General features: G+C 34.5%; 1 protein-coding gene across 1 annotated transcript; it reads right to left on the bottom strand.

Moving 5' to 3' along the window:
• Nucleotides 1–6480: 6480 nt before the first annotated feature.
• On the bottom strand, nt 6481–9425 carry LOC143573584 (trihelix transcription factor ENAP1-like). Its single transcript, XM_077058423.1, has 2 exons — nt 8408–9425; nt 6481–6655 (listed from the first exon to the last, which is right to left on the bottom strand). Exon 1 carries the CDS (start codon nt 9417–9419, stop codon nt 8412–8414), a length of 1008 nt encoding a protein of 335 aa, XP_076914538.1. The 5' UTR covers nt 9420–9425; the 3' UTR covers nt 6481–6655; nt 8408–8411.
• Nucleotides 9426–21263: the final 11838 nt, after the last annotated feature.

Below are 21263 nucleotides of genomic sequence, written 5' to 3'. Positions count from 1 at the left end.
ATATATATATATATATATATAAACGAAACCTCTCTTTTTTCTTTCAACTAATCAGATTGAATAATATCGACACTTGTATACAAGTGATAAAAATAATAAAAATAAATAAATAATCATTTTTAAAATGACTTATGGTTAATTGTTAAACTCATGTGGTGAGTTAGTAAGCTGCGAGTCGACACCAGTTTTAAATAAATATGTCGTAGAGTTCAGATCTATTATACTCAATTATGCATCTGACCCAAATTCATGGTTATGGGTCTCACCAAACCCAGATAGCCATTAAACGGGTTATAACATCTCATTAAATTAAAAATTAATCTTATCAAATATTTGATATAAAAATTCTATAAAATAGGGATATACTAAAAATTAATATCCGATTTGTTTTTAAAAAAGAGATTATTTATAATTAAGAAACAATTTTATAGTAAAAAATAAAAATAAACGGGTCATAGGTCTCACCAAACTTAGATAGTTTTTATCAAATGTAACGATGGACCTAGTTTATTATATATTAATTAAATGGGTTATAACATTTCATTTATTTGTGAGACCCTTCCATTATCAAACTTTAAATAGATTATTAATTTCCTTACAATAAATAAAATTAAAATCCAAAAATATATATAAATATTATAAACGAATAATGTAAAACAAACCCCGTAATCAAACACTAATTTAATTTCTCAATATGAATTTACTTACATTAACGATTCTTTTTTCTTTTAAGTTTAACTTAAATGAAAATGTTCACAAAATAATATCCAAATTATAACAAATGACCATAAACAAACAAATGTGAAAATTAAGTAGATAACGTTTCCTTCAAAAATGAACATAACCCAACATAAATTAATCAAAATAGGTTCAAGTATATTATTAACTTCTTGCAATAAATAAACTAAAATAAAAGAAAATACATTTACAATATTATAAACGAAAATATTAGAACGAAAAATATAAACAACCCCATAATATGAAAGATAAAATCTAGTAATACATAGGTGTGATTGTTTAAAATTGGGCCTCTATGGCTTTTCTAGAGGATATATGGTGTACAAGTGTTAAAAATAAATCTAACGATTTTTGAATGTTACAATAGACCTTTTTTTTTACTCACAAAGCCCTTTGTGTCATGTCATAGTTTTCATTAGCAAGTAACTAATCATAACGTTGTTGGGTTTTAGCCTTTAGTGTGGTGGGTGACTAACTACCTGACTAGGTGTAGATGTGTGAATTCGGTATGGACTATGTATGGTGGTGCGGGATGTAAATATACAATGTAACGTTACAAAAAACAAAAATAACATGACTTAATGTCGATTTTGCACTACTAAATCATCATGCACGTTTTTAGATATCCATTCTTAGTAACTTTTTTTCTTAATATTTTGATCTTAATATAAATGGTTTTAAGTGTGTCTAAACCAAACTCCTAAAGAGTGTTAGTACTCGAAATAGGCTCATTTGACTCAAAATAAGCGTGTAAACTCGAATTCAAGTTAATACCCGAAACCAAGATGACTTCAAATTTAATTAGAGAAAAACAATCAAATATTATTGGTAATTTCGTTGGGAGCAATATAGTAAATACAAATTACATGTGAAGAAAAAAAATATATATCATACATTGAATACATATTATACATTGAATAAAATGGAGGTTATTAAAAACGTAGTTGAAGAAATATAGAGATTAAGTTTGTTAATTTATCATCATTTAGACACCAATTTTATCACCTCCAACACCACCACCACCACCAAACCCTCCTCCTATTCCTTTTCCGACACCACCACCTCCACCAAAGCCTCCGCCAACTCCACCACCGCCACCTTTTCCTCCCCCAAATCCACCGCCAAACCCTCCACCACTGCTTCCACCAAACCCTCCGCCTCCCCCAACTCCACCACCGCCACCTTTTCCTCCCCCAAATCCGCCACCAAACCCTCCACCACTGCTTCCACCAAAGCCTCCACCTCCTCCACCACCGAACCCTCCATCGCCTCCTCCTATCCCACCACCACTTCCAAAACCTCCTCCAATTCCTCCACCAGATCCACCACCACCTCCAAAACCTCCACCGGCTCCACCACCACCTCCTATTCCCCCTCCAGCTCCACCACCACCTCCAAATCCCCCGCCAGCTCCACCACTGCCTCCAATTCCTCCCCCCGCTCCCCCACCACCTCCAATTCCACTTCCAGCTCCACCACCGCCTCCTATTCCTCCACCAGAACCGCCTCCAATTCCTCCTCCAGCTCCACCACTGCCTCCTATTCCTCCACCAGAACCTCCTCCAGCTCCACCACCGCTTCCTATTCCTCCACTAGAACCTCCTCCAATTCCTCCCCCGGCACCACCACCTCCTATTCCTCCACCAGAACCTCCTCCTATTCCACCACCTGAACCACCACCAATTCCACTTCCTACTCCTCCACCACCACCTTTACCAATTCCCCCTCCTACTCCACCACCGCCTCCTTTACCAATCCCCCCTCCTACTCCCCCACCACCTCCTTTACCAATCCCCCCTCCTACTTCCCCACCACCTCCTTTACCTATTCCCCCACCGCCTCCTTTTCCAATCCCTCCACCTTTCCCAATTCCACCACCACCAACATGTCCATGGTGGCCTTTCTCTTTCTTACCATGCTTCTTACCTTTACCACCCTTTTCCTTTCCAACACAATCAGCTTTCACCACTTTCTTATCCTCACCCCCTATCGTAAAACCTTGCCCATTCCCATTACCAATACCAAAACTAAAAGAACTAGCACCATCACCACCCCAATTACCACCACCGCCAAAACTCCATCCCGGTTGATCATCAAGTAACCATACCGGTTTCTTCACTTCAACCGCATTTCCACCAGTTACCTCCTCTGCCACCAACTTTCTCCCCTCAATACAACTCCCTACAAATAACACAAACAAGAATCCCACTAAAATGTCACTCTTAACAACTCCACCACTCATCATGTTACCAAGTATTTGGTTTGTTGTTTTTTGAGCATGATGGCTATAACTTGGGCTTATATATAAATTTTTCATGAGACAAAAAATTTAATTTGTCATAGCTTCTCAACTGAAAGTGACCCTTCTTCATTTCTTTATATTGTTAACATTTAATACATATTTCTAAACCAAACAAACTATGCTACCCATGCATCTACGTGAATCTCTTCATACTTGCATTCAAGGCCACCGTACCCACAAATTAAATATAAAGCTTATATATATTTCTCTGTTTAATACTAGTTTTTTTATTGAATGGTGATACATTCTCAGTTAACAAATTAAAATCAATATTAAGATAGAACAGAATAGGCATTGTATACAGTGGTGGATCTAGACATCAATTTCAGGGGTAACGTCTAAAAAAAAATTTTTTACCGTATTTCACACAATGTAAACCAGGGGCCGTCTCCGAGAATTGTGAAAATTTTTTAGGCCGAAGGCGAAAAAACATCGGGGCCCTTAAATTAGTTGAGTAATTGGGTTTAAACATTAAAAATACATATATTTTTTAATATATATATAATTAACAAAAATAAAAATTTAGGCCTATCGGGGTGTCGGGCCGGGATCAGTCGACCACCCGGCCCTGCCTCATAGCCACCCTTGATGTATAGAAACACGATAATAAATAAATTTAAACACATAGGGCGCAAATTTCTCCTATTCGGTTTTTGAAAACTTGAAATCGAGACATTACATCCTCTTCTTTTACTTTATCAAACGTTTCTCTTTCGACCGCACAAATTAAAGCATTGTTCAAATGCTCGTCACCCATTCGGTTGCATAAATCCGACTTGATAAGATTCATTTTAGAAAAACATCTTTCAACGGTTGCGGTTGCAACCAGTAAAACCAACGCTAGCTTCAATATTCGATAAACCAAAGGAAAAGTGGTGTTTTCCCGTTTTCACCATTACACGAGCAAGGTCACACATTACACACATTTTTACAAATTTATCATCTTCCTTTAAAGTGTGATAAAAGGTCGTAAGATCATCACCCGAAATACACCATCTTTCTTTATTACCAAAATCATTCGAACGCATCTCATAAAATGACACTACCTTATATATATCAAACTTAGAAAATGAATTGCAAGGATTTAAACCAAACACATTTTCTAACAAACTAATTGAGACCTCACTGAATCTATTTTTATTTTCTTGAATTTGCATATCCAAAACCATATTAAAAACGTCAACCTCAAAATGATGTCGAGTGGTGGTGTCTGGTGCAACGCTATTTGATGTCTGGCTAGACGTGGGTTTCGATGTCTAGCTTAAAAGACATTGATTATTGTGCTTGTAAAATCTTCTCTCTAATTCGATCTTATGTTTTTATTCTCAAACCTCTACTCTTCATCTTGACCAATGTTGTAAAAGATGTTCTATAAGGCTGAGTACTATCCGAGTAATCGCTACAAAGTATGACGTCGAGACGACTTTCTTTAACTTCGACTAGTTACTAAGAATCGATCAAAAGTGGTCAATCTTAAGCGGAATCATATCTAGTCGGTTAACTTGGACCAATTTTGACGTAACGAAATAAAACATAATTCGTATTTCTATAATATTAAAGAACGTATATTATTTTTTTAATTAATGATCAGTAATTTTTAGAATAAGTTATTGATATTCACCTATTTTGTTATAAATATTAGTAAACTTATAATACTTGGCACATATGTAATATCCAAAAGTAGTTATTATTATTATTATTATTATTATTATTATTATTATTATTATTATTATTATTATTATTTTGTATATTTACCATGTCCGAGTACTCACCGAGTACTCCGAGTATACCCAAACTCCTCAATCGGCCATCTATGGTCTGCCTATCGACTTTTGTAACCATGATCTTGACATAACTACAGTTTTAAAATTGCAGGATTAGTGCCTGATTTGAGTTTATTCAGGTTTTCAAAATTTAGAATATGTGTCTAATTTAAAAGAGAGAACTTTTTTTAATATGAGATTATTATCAGCCAACGTAAAAAGTGAGATTAATAAGATCAATTTTCCGGTAATTTTTGATTTAATAGTTGGCATGTTAAGAATTTAATAAATTTTCAACTGCTAACAACTAAAAAGGTGAATTGGGGTTATGGTGTTACTAAAAACAGTTGTGGCAAAATGTACTATTCACCTCACCAGCCACAACCTTCATTAATTCAAAATCAAACTCATATTTCTTTCTTTATTTTTTTTTTAGTTTAATGTCTTGTAGCAACCTTGTATCCTTTGAGATGGACATAATAGTTGTTACAGCTCTATTTTAAACATCAAAGTTAGATTTTAAAAAAAACACAAAAATAAAAAAATAGTTTTATTTTTCTTATTAAAGATTCATACAAAGAGAACTTTTGCTATATGGAGTTTATAGATTTAATCATACAGAATGATGCTTGTAAAACTTATAGTCTAAGGACTTTAAAACCCTTGTAATGTTATTTCAAATGGTGTCGTAATTTTGGATTGATTGGATATAAAACTATATAAGAAATATGATATAAAATTAGATAATAGATTAACCTAATCCAAATAAAAATTAAATAATATGTTGATTAGTAAAATGAATATAATTAAACAAAAAGATAAAAAAATTATATATTTGAGTTAAAAAAATCAAATAAGAAAAAAATTTAAAAGAAAAGATTTAGAATAAAAATAAGAAAAGGTTGATTGATAAAAAGTATAAAAAATAAGTAATTAGATTTATTAGATAAAAATGTATAAGAAATATGAAACAAAAATAAATAATAGATTAACTAATAGAAAAACTAGATTTAAAAGTAAAAGGTGAATAAAAATAAATAAAAAACACCAAAATGATCAATATTTTTTTTCCACCAATACTGTTTGGTAAATAGTTTTTTCTTAACACTAAAATGGTAAATATTTTTCCCCCAAACACTAATTTGGAAAAAAAACTCAAAAAATCACGAATCCATCACTACTTTTCCGTCGACTTATTATAAATTAAGAATATAATGTGAAAGCAAATTTCAACTCCATAGAGTTAAAGTATAGCACATGATTCAAGAGTACTAATGTACTATACTAGTATCAAAAGTTCTAGGAAAGGAACTCGTGATTATAATATGGTATTGTTCACTTTTGTTTAGGCTGGATGAAAGGGTACATCACATGATTCAAGTGTAGTAATCAAAGTTTTATTTTTCTTATTTTTTTATAAAATAATAACAATAAAGTATGCAAAATATTTCTTTCTATAATGATGTTGTAGTTTAAGCATCATCAGTTTTGTACATTTTTATTTATGTCAAAATGTTTGTCCCTACGAGCATACATTAAAACGCTTATCAACACCGATTTCAAACAAAGGGGTAAAATGGTCCTTTACTATCATTAAGTCCGCGAATTAACATTTGCAAAGCTGAAGCTCAGCATGCAAAATAGATGCTTGAGTACACAAGGCTGCATAACAATGTTATCAGGATAAAATAATAAACAAATTACAAGCTTGTTAAAAATGCAGATTATCTTTATTAAACATTAGATTAATACATAAAAGCATCAAGTCAAAATACAAACAAGAACATATGCTAATGACTTCGAATGTTATCAGGTACCGCAACTTCCGCTTTGATCATCATTCCTTCAGCATCTCTGCAAAAACAAATAAAATTTTAAAAAATTGTTCTGGTTGTAACTAAATTGTCAAAACAGATACAAAATGCTCGAATTTGTAGGAACAATAATTACATAAACCATGTTTGCAATTACAACTAAGCCACCACCCTCTAATACGGCCATACGGGTAGTGGAACGAGTGGGTCGAACAGCTTGGATAGTTGGATAATGGGTCAAAACAAGTTCAGGTGAAAATGGTAACTTTTTAGTGCATAAAAATAAACACAATTTGAATGACTTTCCAGCCTGTTTGACCCGTTATCTTTTTAGCTAAATTTGTATTTGACCCGTTTCAAATAAAACAAAACTCAAATCAACCACCCTATAAAGCAAGCAGGATAAAATAATGCTTCCTTCATGCAAAATTTTTTAATGTTATATATAACTAATCCTTTAAATATGATTTATAAAAAAATATATCATACAATAATATTCTTAATGTAGTTATTTTTGAGGTTTATAGATTTAACTGCATGAGTGATTTTCAAATTTCTACCAATTTGACCTGTATCATTTGTAGTTAAATCTTTTAGATTAGCTTGTTTGATCCATTAAAGACACAACATAAGTTACATAACCCAATTCAAATTCCATAAGCAATTATACATGCAACTTATTCACAATCATTTGGGGAGAAGGTTTGTAAGTACTACAGATGCAGAATGAAACTGAATATTTGGTAAAAAAAATACAGTAATACAGTCAACTAAAGAGCAACAGTCAACAGACTATAGTTTTTTTTCTGCAAGAATTTGTAGCCTCTATAATAAACATATAAGGGTTTTTTTAGATGTTCGTAGATGCTAATAATTTGATTATTCGCGATTTTAAGTTGGAATAATTTTCTGTGTTTAGTTAAACTACTTTTACTTGTTATTATTTGATAGCTTAGAGATCAAATAATCAATTTTGAATAATCAATTTTATACTAGCTGACAGCTACAACAAAACTTATTATCAAAGGATGCATAAACCTTCATATATCAATTACTTCTTTAGAAATCAAATTTTACTAACAGTCATTATTATACACAATAAAATACCATCTTCTACTTGATGTTTTATAACAGCTGATTGTATGCTTCATATACTAACTACAACAAAATTAATTATCAAAGGTTATGTTTATAATCAACTTATATACCCTTACCATTAATTACTGCTTATTTTTTTTTAGAGAAAAAATAAGAACTTTGTCAAACGCTAAACACCATCAAAAGTGATTATTACAACTTCAAGCTGCAATAACAATATAACATATCCAAATACTATCTTCTACAGCATGTTTTATCACAGCAGATTATTTAATTATAAATTTATGATAAATTGATGTTTCAATATCACATATTTCCACTGTCACGGAATTATTTTCCACAAACAAAGAAACACACTTTTAGTCATGTACAATTATCGCACACTCTAACTAACAGAATCCAACTTTTAGTTATGTACAATTATCTCAAGATTTAATGATAAAGACAAGCCTAAAACAAGAAATTGGTAAATTATAACTATCCAACTATGAAAGTGGATAACAACTTTTGAGACAGAGGGGATAACCACTTTCAATATGTGCATCCAAACACTCCATATATGCACATCCAAACACTCCATATTGATTAATAAAGACAGTAACTTGCAGACAGTTTATTAAAGCAAACAGATCAACTAATAAATCTACCACTGGATCCTACAAAACAAATAACTAAAAGTAGAAAAAAATTACCTTATTATCCACTAAGATTCTCAACCGAATTAGCATCGTCATCATCACCTTCACGAATCTTTGCAATCTCAGCTTGAGCCCGTTCAAGAATCTGCTTCTTCTGCAACTCCATCTCTTTCTGAAAATCCATCCTCATCTTCTCCAACTCCATCATCTGTTGCCTCTTCCTCCCCTCAATCTTCTCATAAATCTCACCAAAATTCTGAACCGATTCAGCCAACAACCTAAACCCTTCCTCATCTTTCCCACCATCTTCATCATCGTCGTCGTCGTCATCCTCCTCAGATTCACAAGGACTGTCTCTCATTTCATCCATAGCGTTCGAATTGTTCAAATAAACCTTAGTGTTCATAAACACGTATTCACCCGAATCAACACCACACGGTAAACCATTGTGTTGCTTCTTCGGTGACAACAACATATCCATCTTTTTAAAAAATCCCCATTTCCCATTATACCCTTCTCTCCCGACCAATCCCATATCCTCCATTTTCATCTTCTCTTTCTTATACTTCTTCTTCAAACCTTCTAACCTGTTCCTACACTGCGTCTCGTTAATATCCATTTTACACATCGCCGAAACCTTTTCCGCAACCTCGATCCAATCCTCTCCCCGTAAACTTTTCCTCCCTAATTGCATAAACCTATCTCCCCAAACCTCCAACAACACAAACGTTGCATTCTCACTCCACTCATCAACCGATCTATCCGGAACAGGGTGAGGGGCATATTCGTAATTGGACACCAAATTATCTAACCTACGCTTCTTTTGATGGCGCCTAGACGATTCCCCGGTGTCCATTCCACCTCCAGGAACCCGATAATATCCGTGCTGATACTCGTTGTCATCGTCTTCTTCTTCGTCATCAGGTTCTTGATAACCATATCTCGGATTCAATCCTTCGTTTTCCTCTTCGTATTCGTCGTTTTCGTACTCGTTGTAATTGGTATTGTTATGATAACTGTTGTTACGAGCAGGACGTCTAGATCGAACCGATTGATTGTAATCCATTACGAAGTACCTGTATATGCAAACAATTATCAGAATTTAAGAAATCAATGAGTGGATAGATTCAATAGAAGCCAGTACACAATTACAAACCCTAATTTGGCGTAAATATGTAAAATTAGCAAATAATTATAGGAATTACGGAAATAACGAGTGAATAGATTCAAAAGCAGCTCATACACAAAGATGTACACAAACCGGTTGCATACCCTAAACTGGTTCGGTTTGGTCAACAAAGTCAAAACCGGTTTATGATCGGTTTTTGACCGGTTCTTCACCGTTTTAGCTGGTTTCAGTTCAGTAAACCGGTTTCGATAGAGAAAATCACAAGCCAAACCAACGGCTTCAATTGGTTCCGAACTGGTTTCTACATAATCGGTTTCAAACCGGTTTGGTTTACACATCTCCAACACACAATTACAAACCCTAATTTCGCGTAAATACAAAAAATATTAGCAAATCAGCGATTTCAAAAGCAGCTAGTACGCAATTACAAACCCTAACTTCGCGTAAATACGTAGAATTAGCAAATAATTATCGAAATCTATGAAATTAACAAGTGAAAAGATTCAAAAGCAGCTAATACACAATTTACAAACCCTAATTTCGCGTAAATACATAAAATTAGCAAATAATAATCAGAATCCATGAAACCAACGAGTGAATAGATTCAAAAGCAGCTAAATTGCAGAATTACAAACCCTAATTTCTCGTAAAACGCAAAATGATGATTGTATCAATAAAAAGATATAATTTACTATAAAACGATTACAATAAAGTGGCAGGCAAACGGGCAACAAGCTGCGCCGCAACCCCCTTTTGAACAGCAAAGCCAATCCTGCTAAAAACGAAGCTTTGAGACCTAGAAGCTGAAGAGGTTCCGTGTACGACGCGCTGAACCCTACTAACAAATAATTATCGAATTTAACATACCAATAAGTTCAAAAGCAGGTAATATACACAATTACAAGCCCTAATTCCGCGTAAATACGTAAAACTATCAAATAATAATAATCGGAATTTACGAAATCTGCAAACCCTAATTTCGCGTAAATACATAAAATTAGCAAATAATAAACGGTACCTTATATGGATTGGCTTAAAAGAACCCTAATTTCTTCGGAATTGGAGAAATTGTGAAATTTGAGGGAAGTGAACTTGTTAGGGTTTTGAAGTCGAATTGGGGATTAATTATGTATGTAAGGGTTGATGCTAAAGTGCGCATGTGGGTTTCAAGTGCGTAATGTCGTGTCATGTCATGTTTGCTTTGAATTATTTTTTTTTTATTATTTTTTACGTTGCTAATGATACCCCTATTTATGTATACCTATTTAATGGCGACTTTCTTATTGGAGAGTCCCGATATTGCATTCTTATATTTACTCTATTGCATTCTTCAAAATTTGGAGAGTCCCGATATTCCATTCTGGCCATGCTATGTTGTCTTAACTAGAGGTGCACAAACAGATTTAAAACTCAAAACCGGTTTGGGTTAAAACCGGTTCGGTTTGGTCAACAAAAGTCAAAATCGGTTTATGATCAATTTCGGTTCGGGTTGAAACCGGTTTCTTACCATGGTACGACCGGTTTCGGTTCGGGTTTTGATGGGTTTCGGTTCGGTTTTGACCGGTTTTCGCCCGATTTTGGCTGGTTTTGGTTCGGTTAACCGGTTTTGATGGAGAAAACTAAAAACCGGTTATGAACCTATGGTTTCAATCGATTCCAAACCGGTTTCTATATAATCGGTTTCAAACGGTTCGGTTTCGGTTCAGTTTTCGGGTCGGTTCGGTTAACCGGTTTATTTGCCCACCTCTAGTCTTAACCGGGCCCACGCTGGCTTCAGAGTTTGGCTTGGGCGCTCCCCTGGGAAACCATACCGCCGACTGCCACTTGACAGCCGTTGTGCCACAACAAGAGCAGAACTCTCTGCGTAACACACGGTGGGACGAAAACCCGGGTGGGCTCAGGATTCGAAGTGACAACCTTTGCACAAGGCCTAGCTCAAATCCTTCATTGCCAATATCCACCCAAATATGACCCAAGTGGGATTCGAACTTGAATATAAATGACAATATCTATTTAATTATTTTATTTCAAATGCACACACAATATCCAAATATAACAAACAATTCAAATGAATAAATATAATAAAATTTAAATTATGTTTGTCTTCATTAAATCCTATGGTCTTGACTAAATATCCAAACTTCAATCTTCAATTTACATGATAACCTGCATATGCGTAGAAAATAAAAGAGTTTGTGAACAACACATGTTGAGTGAGATGATCACCAGATTTTGACACAACAATAATATATATGATAAATAAATGATAAATGTTAAATACGCAAACAAACGTATGTGGTAATAATCAATCAAACCATATACAAACCAAAAACTTGCTAGTATGCCAATGAATCGTTTCCAAGCGAATCGGGCATTGATTACGATAACTAAAATTGTCGGTTTACCTTCGTCAAGCGAATTGGGCTCCGGTTACTAAGACGGTTGTATGATCATACTAATGAGCACCCAATACAAGGGAGTATGTTGGACCTCTCCGAATGCGATAAAGTAAACAATTAAACAAGTAGCAATTGGCAAATAGCATTTACACTATGTTCCAGAGTCTATTTATGGAGAGAAAAGAAAGTGAAAGGAATCATAAAAAAAATAGTGTTCCAGAGTTTCTTTTGGAAGGAAAGGAGGAGAAAGAAAGAGAAAACTGATTAGATTTATTTTCCTTCCAAATTGGAAAGAAACAAAGAGAGGAAAGGAGAATCAAACTTAATACAAGTTATTTACTAGGTTGCCCTTATATCATCAGTTCATTGCTTCATTTCTTCTTTTACCATAACCAGACCTAATCGTCCATTCATCATCACAGGACTTCGACGCCGGCGAAGCCCCAAGCACACCCACACCCACACCCAAAGGCTACATTTGCTTCTCAACTCTCGTTTCAGCCCTTTGTTATTAGGTATTCTCAACTTAATTTAACATCTAACTATTTGTTTTGAATTTACATCTTTAGGGTTATAATAACAGAATGATTAATAAGTTTGAGGTTATCGGCATGATAAGCATCTTCTTTGTTAATTGTCAATTAATTAGTTCTTTGTTAATATATTATTATTTGAATTTAATAAATTGGAATTCAAAGCTTCTTCATACAATACATACATTATCTGCTTCTCACTCATGATTCATCTAGACAAACATATGGCATACACTCAAATAGATCCAAGTAATAATTAACATTGTTTTTTGATATAATGCTTATGTTTGATTTAAAAATTGTGTTGTGTGCAGATGAGGCCAAAGGTGAGCAAGGAATGTAGATGCAGATACTATTGAAGGGCTGAAAACTTTAGTTTAAAAGGTATAATAGTAAAAATGCAAGTTTATTTTCTTTTCCTTTCATCTCTGGAACACACAACATGTTTAATTTTCTTTCCTTTCATTAAACTCGGGTACACAAAATGAAAACACATATTTTCCTTTCCTTTCTTTTCTCTTATTAAATGAAACTCGGGAATATAGTGTTAATGATAAACACACAATGATTATGTCTGCGAGTGTATATATATATGACATACAAATATAATAAGTACGCATATGTCCCAAAAACGTTTGAAAACAGTAGATAAAAAGGGGAATGATCAAATTCACCTTAGACTAAAGGCAAGTGAATATAATTACGAATAAACGAGTAAAGTTTAAGCGATTTGTTCACTTATGCGTCAAACGAGATAAACAATCAGAACCTGAAACTTTGATATATGCTAATATAAGTAAAAACGAACTCGTTTCCGCTGGAATCAATCCAAACTGATGTTTACAACTCAAGTCATGTTAGATTTAAGATTTAAGCAAGCTGGTACTGACCAGAATCTGAACAGCGAATCGGAAGTCGGATTTTGTTATGAGAATAAAAGTCTTCTGGACCGAACGTTGAATCCGATCAGAAGTATGAGAAAATATGAAGTCAAACTTGTTGACTGTTTTGCCCTTTAACGAGTTGGGATGAATGGTTGGGTAACAGGTCGTGAGGATAAATGTGCGGTGTTGAGTGTCACACCCGGTTGAGCGATTTGCGGAAGCGTAAAACGGAAATGTAACAGACACCTCTGGTATCAACCACATTGTTTATAAAGAACAATACAAACTAGTTTACAATATTTACATCGATCTAACTTTGTTTACAACTAGGTGATACAAACTAAATCCAGCCCATTAAGTGACTTTACTTCTTACTAGCACATTTGCATCAATTCACCCAGCATTGATCGTAAGTCAAACACGTAGCACATTGACTTTCTAATCCAATCCAGTACCTGAAAAACATGTTAAAACGAGTCAACTACAAATAGTTGGTGAGTTTCACGAGTTTCAAGAAATCAGTTGTGCGTACAACAATCACAGTTGTAAATACGCGAGTATGTATGTATGTACGTTCACAAGTACGTTTGTTTGTATGTTTATGATGTATATATGCTAAGCTACAGTGAAGCCTTGATGTTCGTGCTGCGTGCCTCCATTTCCGACGCTCAATCAACCATTGTGGCCCCCTTTCCGCCCACAACATGCCCCGAGTAGCTATGTCTAACACTACATAGCGTGTTTGTATAATTATGGTCATGTGCAAACGGGATAATGTCTCAGCAAACAGTGCTGGCCTCGCCTGGGTTTGTCAAACCAATAGTACTATTCACAAGCCACCAGCTCGAAGTTAATCACTGTGTTAGTGGGGACTTTCATGTGTTAGCACTTAGATAATTCCCATCATCAAACAGTTCAGAGTATATATAGATATGTATCAACATGTTTTTCACCCCAAAATTTCGTAAAAGCAGTTTAAAAGTGGGGTCATGAAACTCACGGTTTTGTAGGTACACAGTGCGAGGTCAGCTCGGGGTTCGTTTCCATTGCTATCACCCAGTCCCTATAATTAATATTATAATAATATTAATATTTTAATATTATTATAATCTTAATACTAAACTGGGCTGTATAACTAATCTGGGTATAGCTGGAATGCCCAGAAAGTGGCAATAGGCTTAGGTTGTGATGTTGTTCAATGTCTAATACTTAAAACCGAACTTGGCTTAGATTCTCGTTTTCCCAGCTGGACCAAGTTGTTCGTTTACACGTTCAGAAAACAGTTATGGGGAAATAAGCTTGGGTAAATGTATTGGTTAATAAAATGATTAAGTTATAAAGAAGGATCACATACTGGGGTTTCGGATTAACTACGGGGCCCGTTTCCGTTTATTCAGTTTGATTTAAGAAGAAACGCACACAATCTATCCGGATTGTCCAGGTTTCTCATAGAAAAGTTCGTTTTTACTTAATTAATCCAAAAATATGATTTTTGATCACTCTTGGTGTTTTGATATTTCCGCAGGTTCGTTAGTCGCGAACTTGCCGGTTTTTATAAAAACTAAATTTGTTTAATCTTCAAATTAGCATAATTAATTAACCGTTAATCCAATTATGAAAATTTAGCCACTTATCAATTAAAATATGTATATTTTTATAAAAATATTTCTGGAATTATTTACTGATTTATTAATTTATAAAAATTCATTTTATCAGCTATATTTCGCCTGAAAATCGTCCGTTTATCCCAAACAATTTCCAAAAATTCCACAAAAATTCCTGAATACTCAAATTATGTCCCAAAACAATCTGTATCAATTCCAAAATGTAAAAAGCTCGTGCAACATTCTTTTCGGGCCAAATTCGGCTATAAAAATTCACACGAACGCATATGTACAAAACACCCTTAGATTTCTCCAAATGATCCCAAAATTCACATGTGATCAAAATACATTAAATATGAGTTCGTTGAAAAATTTCATAATTTTTCAATCATTTTAACTATTTTTCCCAGATAAATATCCCAATTCGGTAATAAATTCGTCAAATATTTTCGGATGGTCGAAAAATTACCAAATTTGAACAGGGACTCAATGACATGGCCTCTGATGTCCCTGAAAAATTTCAAGGCCTAATAATATGTACATCACAACCTTAACCTAAACAGCCCGTAAGCGAGTGTTTCGGCGTTACCTTAGCGGTTTCGGTTCGTTTCCGCCTTACTAATCAACTTTTCAAGTTCTTTTTCTCCTATGTAGGCTAGATACAAGTACTATATCACAAACCAAGCAATTTTTCATCAACATAACAGCCCTTAACTTAGGGTTTCGGCTAGTGCACAAAACGAACTTTTGAACCGTAAAAATGCCGTTTCAACCCTCTAATCCGTGTTTATGGCCAAAAAAGATATAAATTCAAATTCCTAACCATGTGTAGGATCAAAAAATGTTTATGGACCATTTTTAGGATTTTTACATGGTTAGGAATGATTTTTGGCAATTAAAACATGTTTATATGTTATTAACATAACCAAATCAAGTTAAAAATGATGAAAAGGATTAAGATACCTAGGGTTTTGAAGGATTTGGATGCATATCAGCTTGCAGCTGCTTTGGAGAATGTTTTGAGTGAAAATGACATTTAAACCAAGCTTATAAGACAAGTTATACAATTTTTGGGGTGACCCCCCCTCCTTACGATCGGAAGTAATTATGGGCCCACTTTGTGCCCATTTTGGCCCAAGTTTCTTATTTTTCAAGTCCAAATACGAAAAGCCCAGTCCAAATTTAGTTCGGGTTCGGTTTTTGGCGCGAAAAACTTATCGGGTGCGTTAAATAGTGCGAAAACGAGTGTTTTTCGGCTAGTTTTGTGTAAATTTATAAAAACATACCATATGTTTGTAAAAGTCGAAAATATTTTCATAGATCGCTTAAAACATTTCAAATAAGTGTTTGGTAAGTCTTTTTCGGCTTAACGGATGATACAATGCTTGGTTTGTAACTATCTTTCGCGTTTAAATCTATAGCGGGTAGTTAAACGAGCATGTTTTCGTTTAACTTGTTTGCTATCGAACTAAGGCTATATTACTAATATTTTAGCTTATATTAAACGTATAACACTTATAGATGGCTCCCCGGGATATCTGGGTCATAACCCAACCCGTTCGGTTAATCGTTCGTTTGTTACGCAAAAAGCGTTTATTTGCTTAATCGATAAATACGTACTGACGTATATCCGGTTTTGTCACGAATGTTGTCACACCCTGACTTAGGACCTAGGCGTGACACTCGTAGTTGATACCTGTTTTGAAAATATATCAGAGTTGCGGGTTATTAGCGGATGTCTTTGATTATATTAATTTATTTTGAAAACCTCTTGAATAATAAATATTCAAGTATTTGATTTACAAATCTTTGTTTATTCTTGTTTACAATATTTTATTTATTAAAAACTGAGCCATCTCTATCTGCGAGCATCTATCTTCAAGAGTGACTCCTATCCTTTGCTGTCTGTGCTATACTTGCTTTCCTGTAATGAGGGGAAAATATACGGCAGCGATATGCTGGTGAATCGTTGACTCTGAAAACATTTGACTGACAAGATAGTTTTGGACAAACTCAGCAGAAACGTCTCGTATTTCTGGGAACTTGTGCCACTGCCATACACCCACCATCATGGTTCTCCAATAACTGATGCTCATTGGAGAACTTTCGTTATGTCTGTTAACCTACGACCACGTAGCCTTGATTGATAGGTTAACAGATATGTTTGGATCCAGACACATGTGTACTTGGTCTGAGTTGCTTTTATTATCTACCTTGTAACTTAGGGATCACGTAATCCCTTAAAATGTAGAGATCATGTAATCTCATATTTGACTGACTGTTTAAGAAAAAACAACCCATTTATCTTACCGTAAAAGGTTTAACATATTTACCTGTGATTGTGATTATCTTTTCTGAATGATGTGGTGATCTCGTTTGAAAATCCTTGTGAATGAATGATTGATCTATGTAATAACATCAGTTTATATAAATACTCGGATCATCTCTTGATCCAGCTACAGACCTTAGTCTGGTTTTGATAGCTTTAAACCTTGACTGATCATTTGTTTGAATAAAATATTTAGACTCATAATATTTTCATTTGTTTACAAATCATGTGCTGAGTTTCTTCTTCATGAAGAAACATCAATTGATAGGTTTCTTCGTCAAGAAGAAACATTGAATTGACTATAACCCTGGTATGTAAAATCTTACATTTTTTAGTTGTGAAGAAACTACTATATCTGCTTGTATGTAAAAGCTTATGTTTCTTAATCATAAAGAAACATTATTTTAACTATAACCCTTGCATGTATAAAGCTATTATAAACATAATCATGAACAAGGTTTTGGGCTATACCCCTGACTATGGTCTAAGCCATATAATATAACAATAAAATAATATTTAGGCAGAACCCCTACCTTATGCGGTATTTGGAGTTTATATGCCTAAGTTTGTACGGCCAGCAATTCGACTTTTTATCGCGTATCGAGACTTAAATCGTCAGAACTTCAGGGCTTGGAACGCACTACAAGGTCGGCACGCTTCTCGATGCTAAGTGTGTGTGAGTGGTGGTGTTTTGGTGTGAGAATGGAAATGCCATGAGCCTCCCCTTTTATAGCCGATTTTGGGAACCATCACGTAACGCGATGGTCCTTTCTACTGGGGCATCGCGTAGCGCGATTTCAGGTTTTGACGAGTGGCATGCTGACTCAGCCCTAACGTCTGCCACGTGTCCCCCGTTGCGACACGTGTCTAGTGACTCATGCAACTCCATCGCGTAGCACGATGGTGATCTTTCTGGGCTCATCGCGTAGCGCGATGGGTCCTGAAATCCGATTTTCAAATTTTGGTCCCTCGTCTTTGATAACTTGTCATTTCTTGATCATACTTCCATTTCCAAAAATACTAAAGCTGCCCTTATGCGGCTCGCGGCGATGCGAGCGTGCGCCATCAAAACGCCACATTACTCCCATCGCCCGAGTCCGAGTCCGTGTCCATGCGCGTGCGCGTCGGGTGCTTTGCACCCTCCGCTAAGACTATGGAGAGTGGTTAGCCACATTAAAACATTTCTATGGAAACTTGCTTCCTTATAAAGAGCTTCCATTTCTTGTTTGTTTCCATGTGGGATGAAAATTCCATTCCTTATTTATTCCCATGGAATGCTTCCCTTTTTCTTTCATCTATCCATGTGGGATGGATTTTCCTACTTCTTTAAACATAAGATGCTTAATTTTTCCTTATCTCATTTTTCCCATTACTTGATTTTGAGATTATTTTAATCCTCCAACTTTCAAAGTTGACATTTTTAGTCCAAAATAAATATGGATTTTTCTAGGTTGTTACAAATGTCACATTGAGTATGTATAGTTCATGGCAAGAGTTGATGAGGTGGCCGAAATTATCACCATTTGGAGCATTTCGACATCGCGGTAGCGGAGTGGTGGAATTGCATGTGTTACACAAAGGGTGGATTCCCGTATAAGTATTTTTGTTGGGTTGGGTTTGAGTATCCAAGAGTTGTCTTGGGTTTGGATTGGATTAGGCATAGATATAGGGTTTGAATGTATTGTTGTGGTTAGTAATGAATGTTGGGTTATCATGGTCGGGATCACGACGGTCAATTGCTTGATGATCTGGGTTGTCGTTTTATGAGTTGAGTTTCGAGGACAACATCGAGGAAAACGACAAAGCATGCTACGAAACGTGAAGAATTCATATGACATGGGTCGTAAATATGAAATTCGTATAATAACCAAAAGAAATATTATAAAAGAGATTCCTACAATCGGAATCCATCAATATAAATCATAAAAATCAATAGCGGAAATAAATCGCATGAAACAAAATGTGAAATCGAAATTGAAATGTTTATGTGTCAGCATGAGTTTTCGCATTTCAATAATAATCTCGTAAATCATTGAATAAACATATGGAAAATATATCAAATTTTGAAATAACAATATGGATTTAATACAAACTTAATATAAGTAGTGAAATCGAATTGAAAATCGAGTGTTCATGTACCACCATAACTTTTCGAATTTTCAATTAAAACCATAATAATAAATGAATTATATAAAGAAAAGGAATTGAAAATCGACTATTCATACATCACCATGACTTTTCGTATTTCCAATTCAAAATATAAGAAATAATGAGTATTTACAAATAAAGAAAACGAATTGAAAACCGACTATTCATGCATCACCATGACTTTTCGAATTTTCAAATTATAATAATAATTGAACTTATAAATAAAGAAAAATGGTTGAAACTTGAAAATTCATGTAATAGCACAATTTTTAGAAATATATAAACACAGATGACGAATTGAAACATGACTATTCACATATCCCAATGACTTTTCAAAACCGTAATATAAACAATTGAGTCTTCGGAATCGCACGTTGTATGAACCATCATAACTTGTATGTTCCAACAAAAATCAGAAATGCGTAATGAAATTGAACCAAAAGCTGGGTATTCGTATATCACCACGACTTATCAGACTTTTAGTTAAAACACATTGTAAAACATTGAGGGTCGGAGTCACACGTCGCATGAACCACCATGACTTGTGTGACATCCTTAGGAGTGTAACCATATTCTTTTCACAAAGAGAACATGGTCACATTTGAAAACATAAAGTTGTGATTCGTATGGCGTTTGGTGTGGTACATTTTGTCCTAATAGGTTTCATGCCCTTTCCGAACTCTCCAGGTAAGCAACCGGGTCCCGTGTCTGATTGGGATTTGTACTCATCACTTATCCTTAGGTTTCAATAAACTTGGTGTCAAAAGTTTGAAAAACAAGCATGTCCCCCTTCCATTTACTACATACCCGCCACGTAGAACCATCTTTACGAAAAAGAAATATCAAAAAACTGAAAATTGATAATCTTTTCTTTAGGCATAAGCCTTGGACTTGTGTATATGAAGCGTAAACGAATCAATAATAATAAGTAATAACACGTGCAAGGAACAATCACTTAAGGCTCACATAATTTCTAATGATGCAACCTAAGCAAATAAACAAATAAGCTATAACTAACTAGGTCACTACATCTAATGTCCTAGCTTATAGTCATGGATTTGATACCAATATGTAACACTCCGGCTTAAGTGGAAACACCCGAATGTAACGTACAGATTATTCAAAACATATATGACACTATTAAGCGACAATATTATCATTAATGCATTTAAAATCTCAAGTACACAAGTTTAAACAACGAAATACATCCAATTAAAGAAAACAACTAAATTAACTTGTCCATTGTTGTTGATAACCTAAAACTAGTGTCTTCATCACTTCAAACTCTAATAATTGTACCTGTAGCATGTATATAAAATAAAATGTCAACTAACAAGTAGTTAGTGAGAATCACAAGATTTGATATAAATACTTAAGAAAATCGTACAATTCTATGAACATGTGTAACAACGCAAGCAAGGTCCTTTCCAGTTGGTAACAACCAACGTACTCGGATAAACGCACAACGCAAGTAAGGTCCTTTATAGTTGGGGACAACCAACGTACTCGGATAATCTCACAACGCAAGCAAGGTCCTTTCTAGTTGGTAACAATCAATGTACTCGGATAATCGCACAACGCAAGTAAGCAAATAAACACACAAATCCATAATGCGAATTGTAGTTTGAAATACGCATACTAAGTAATTGTTTGAGTAGGATATACATACTACCCCCAAAATGTAAAAACGTTTAAAAAGGGGGTGTGAGAAACTCACCTTGAAATTGAAGATAAACAAGAAACGAAATCGAAAGCGCGTTAACGAAACCGAAGCAATCGAACTTCATGAACTATAATTAAAACAAAACAAAATCTAACTAATGAGATTATAAAAGTTAAATAATTTGGTTTTTGAAATCTTTGTATTATATTATTATATATTTT

The sequence above is a fragment of the Bidens hawaiensis genome, unplaced genomic scaffold (genome assembly GCF_021521415.1).
Source record: "Bidens hawaiensis isolate Kalapana, Puna unplaced genomic scaffold, B.hawaiensis_p1.1 tig00026588_1, whole genome shotgun sequence".
In the NCBI taxonomy this organism is placed as follows: Eukaryota; Viridiplantae; Streptophyta; class Magnoliopsida; order Asterales; family Asteraceae; genus Bidens; species Bidens hawaiensis.
This window is presented reverse-complemented; position numbering and strand designations above follow the sequence as displayed.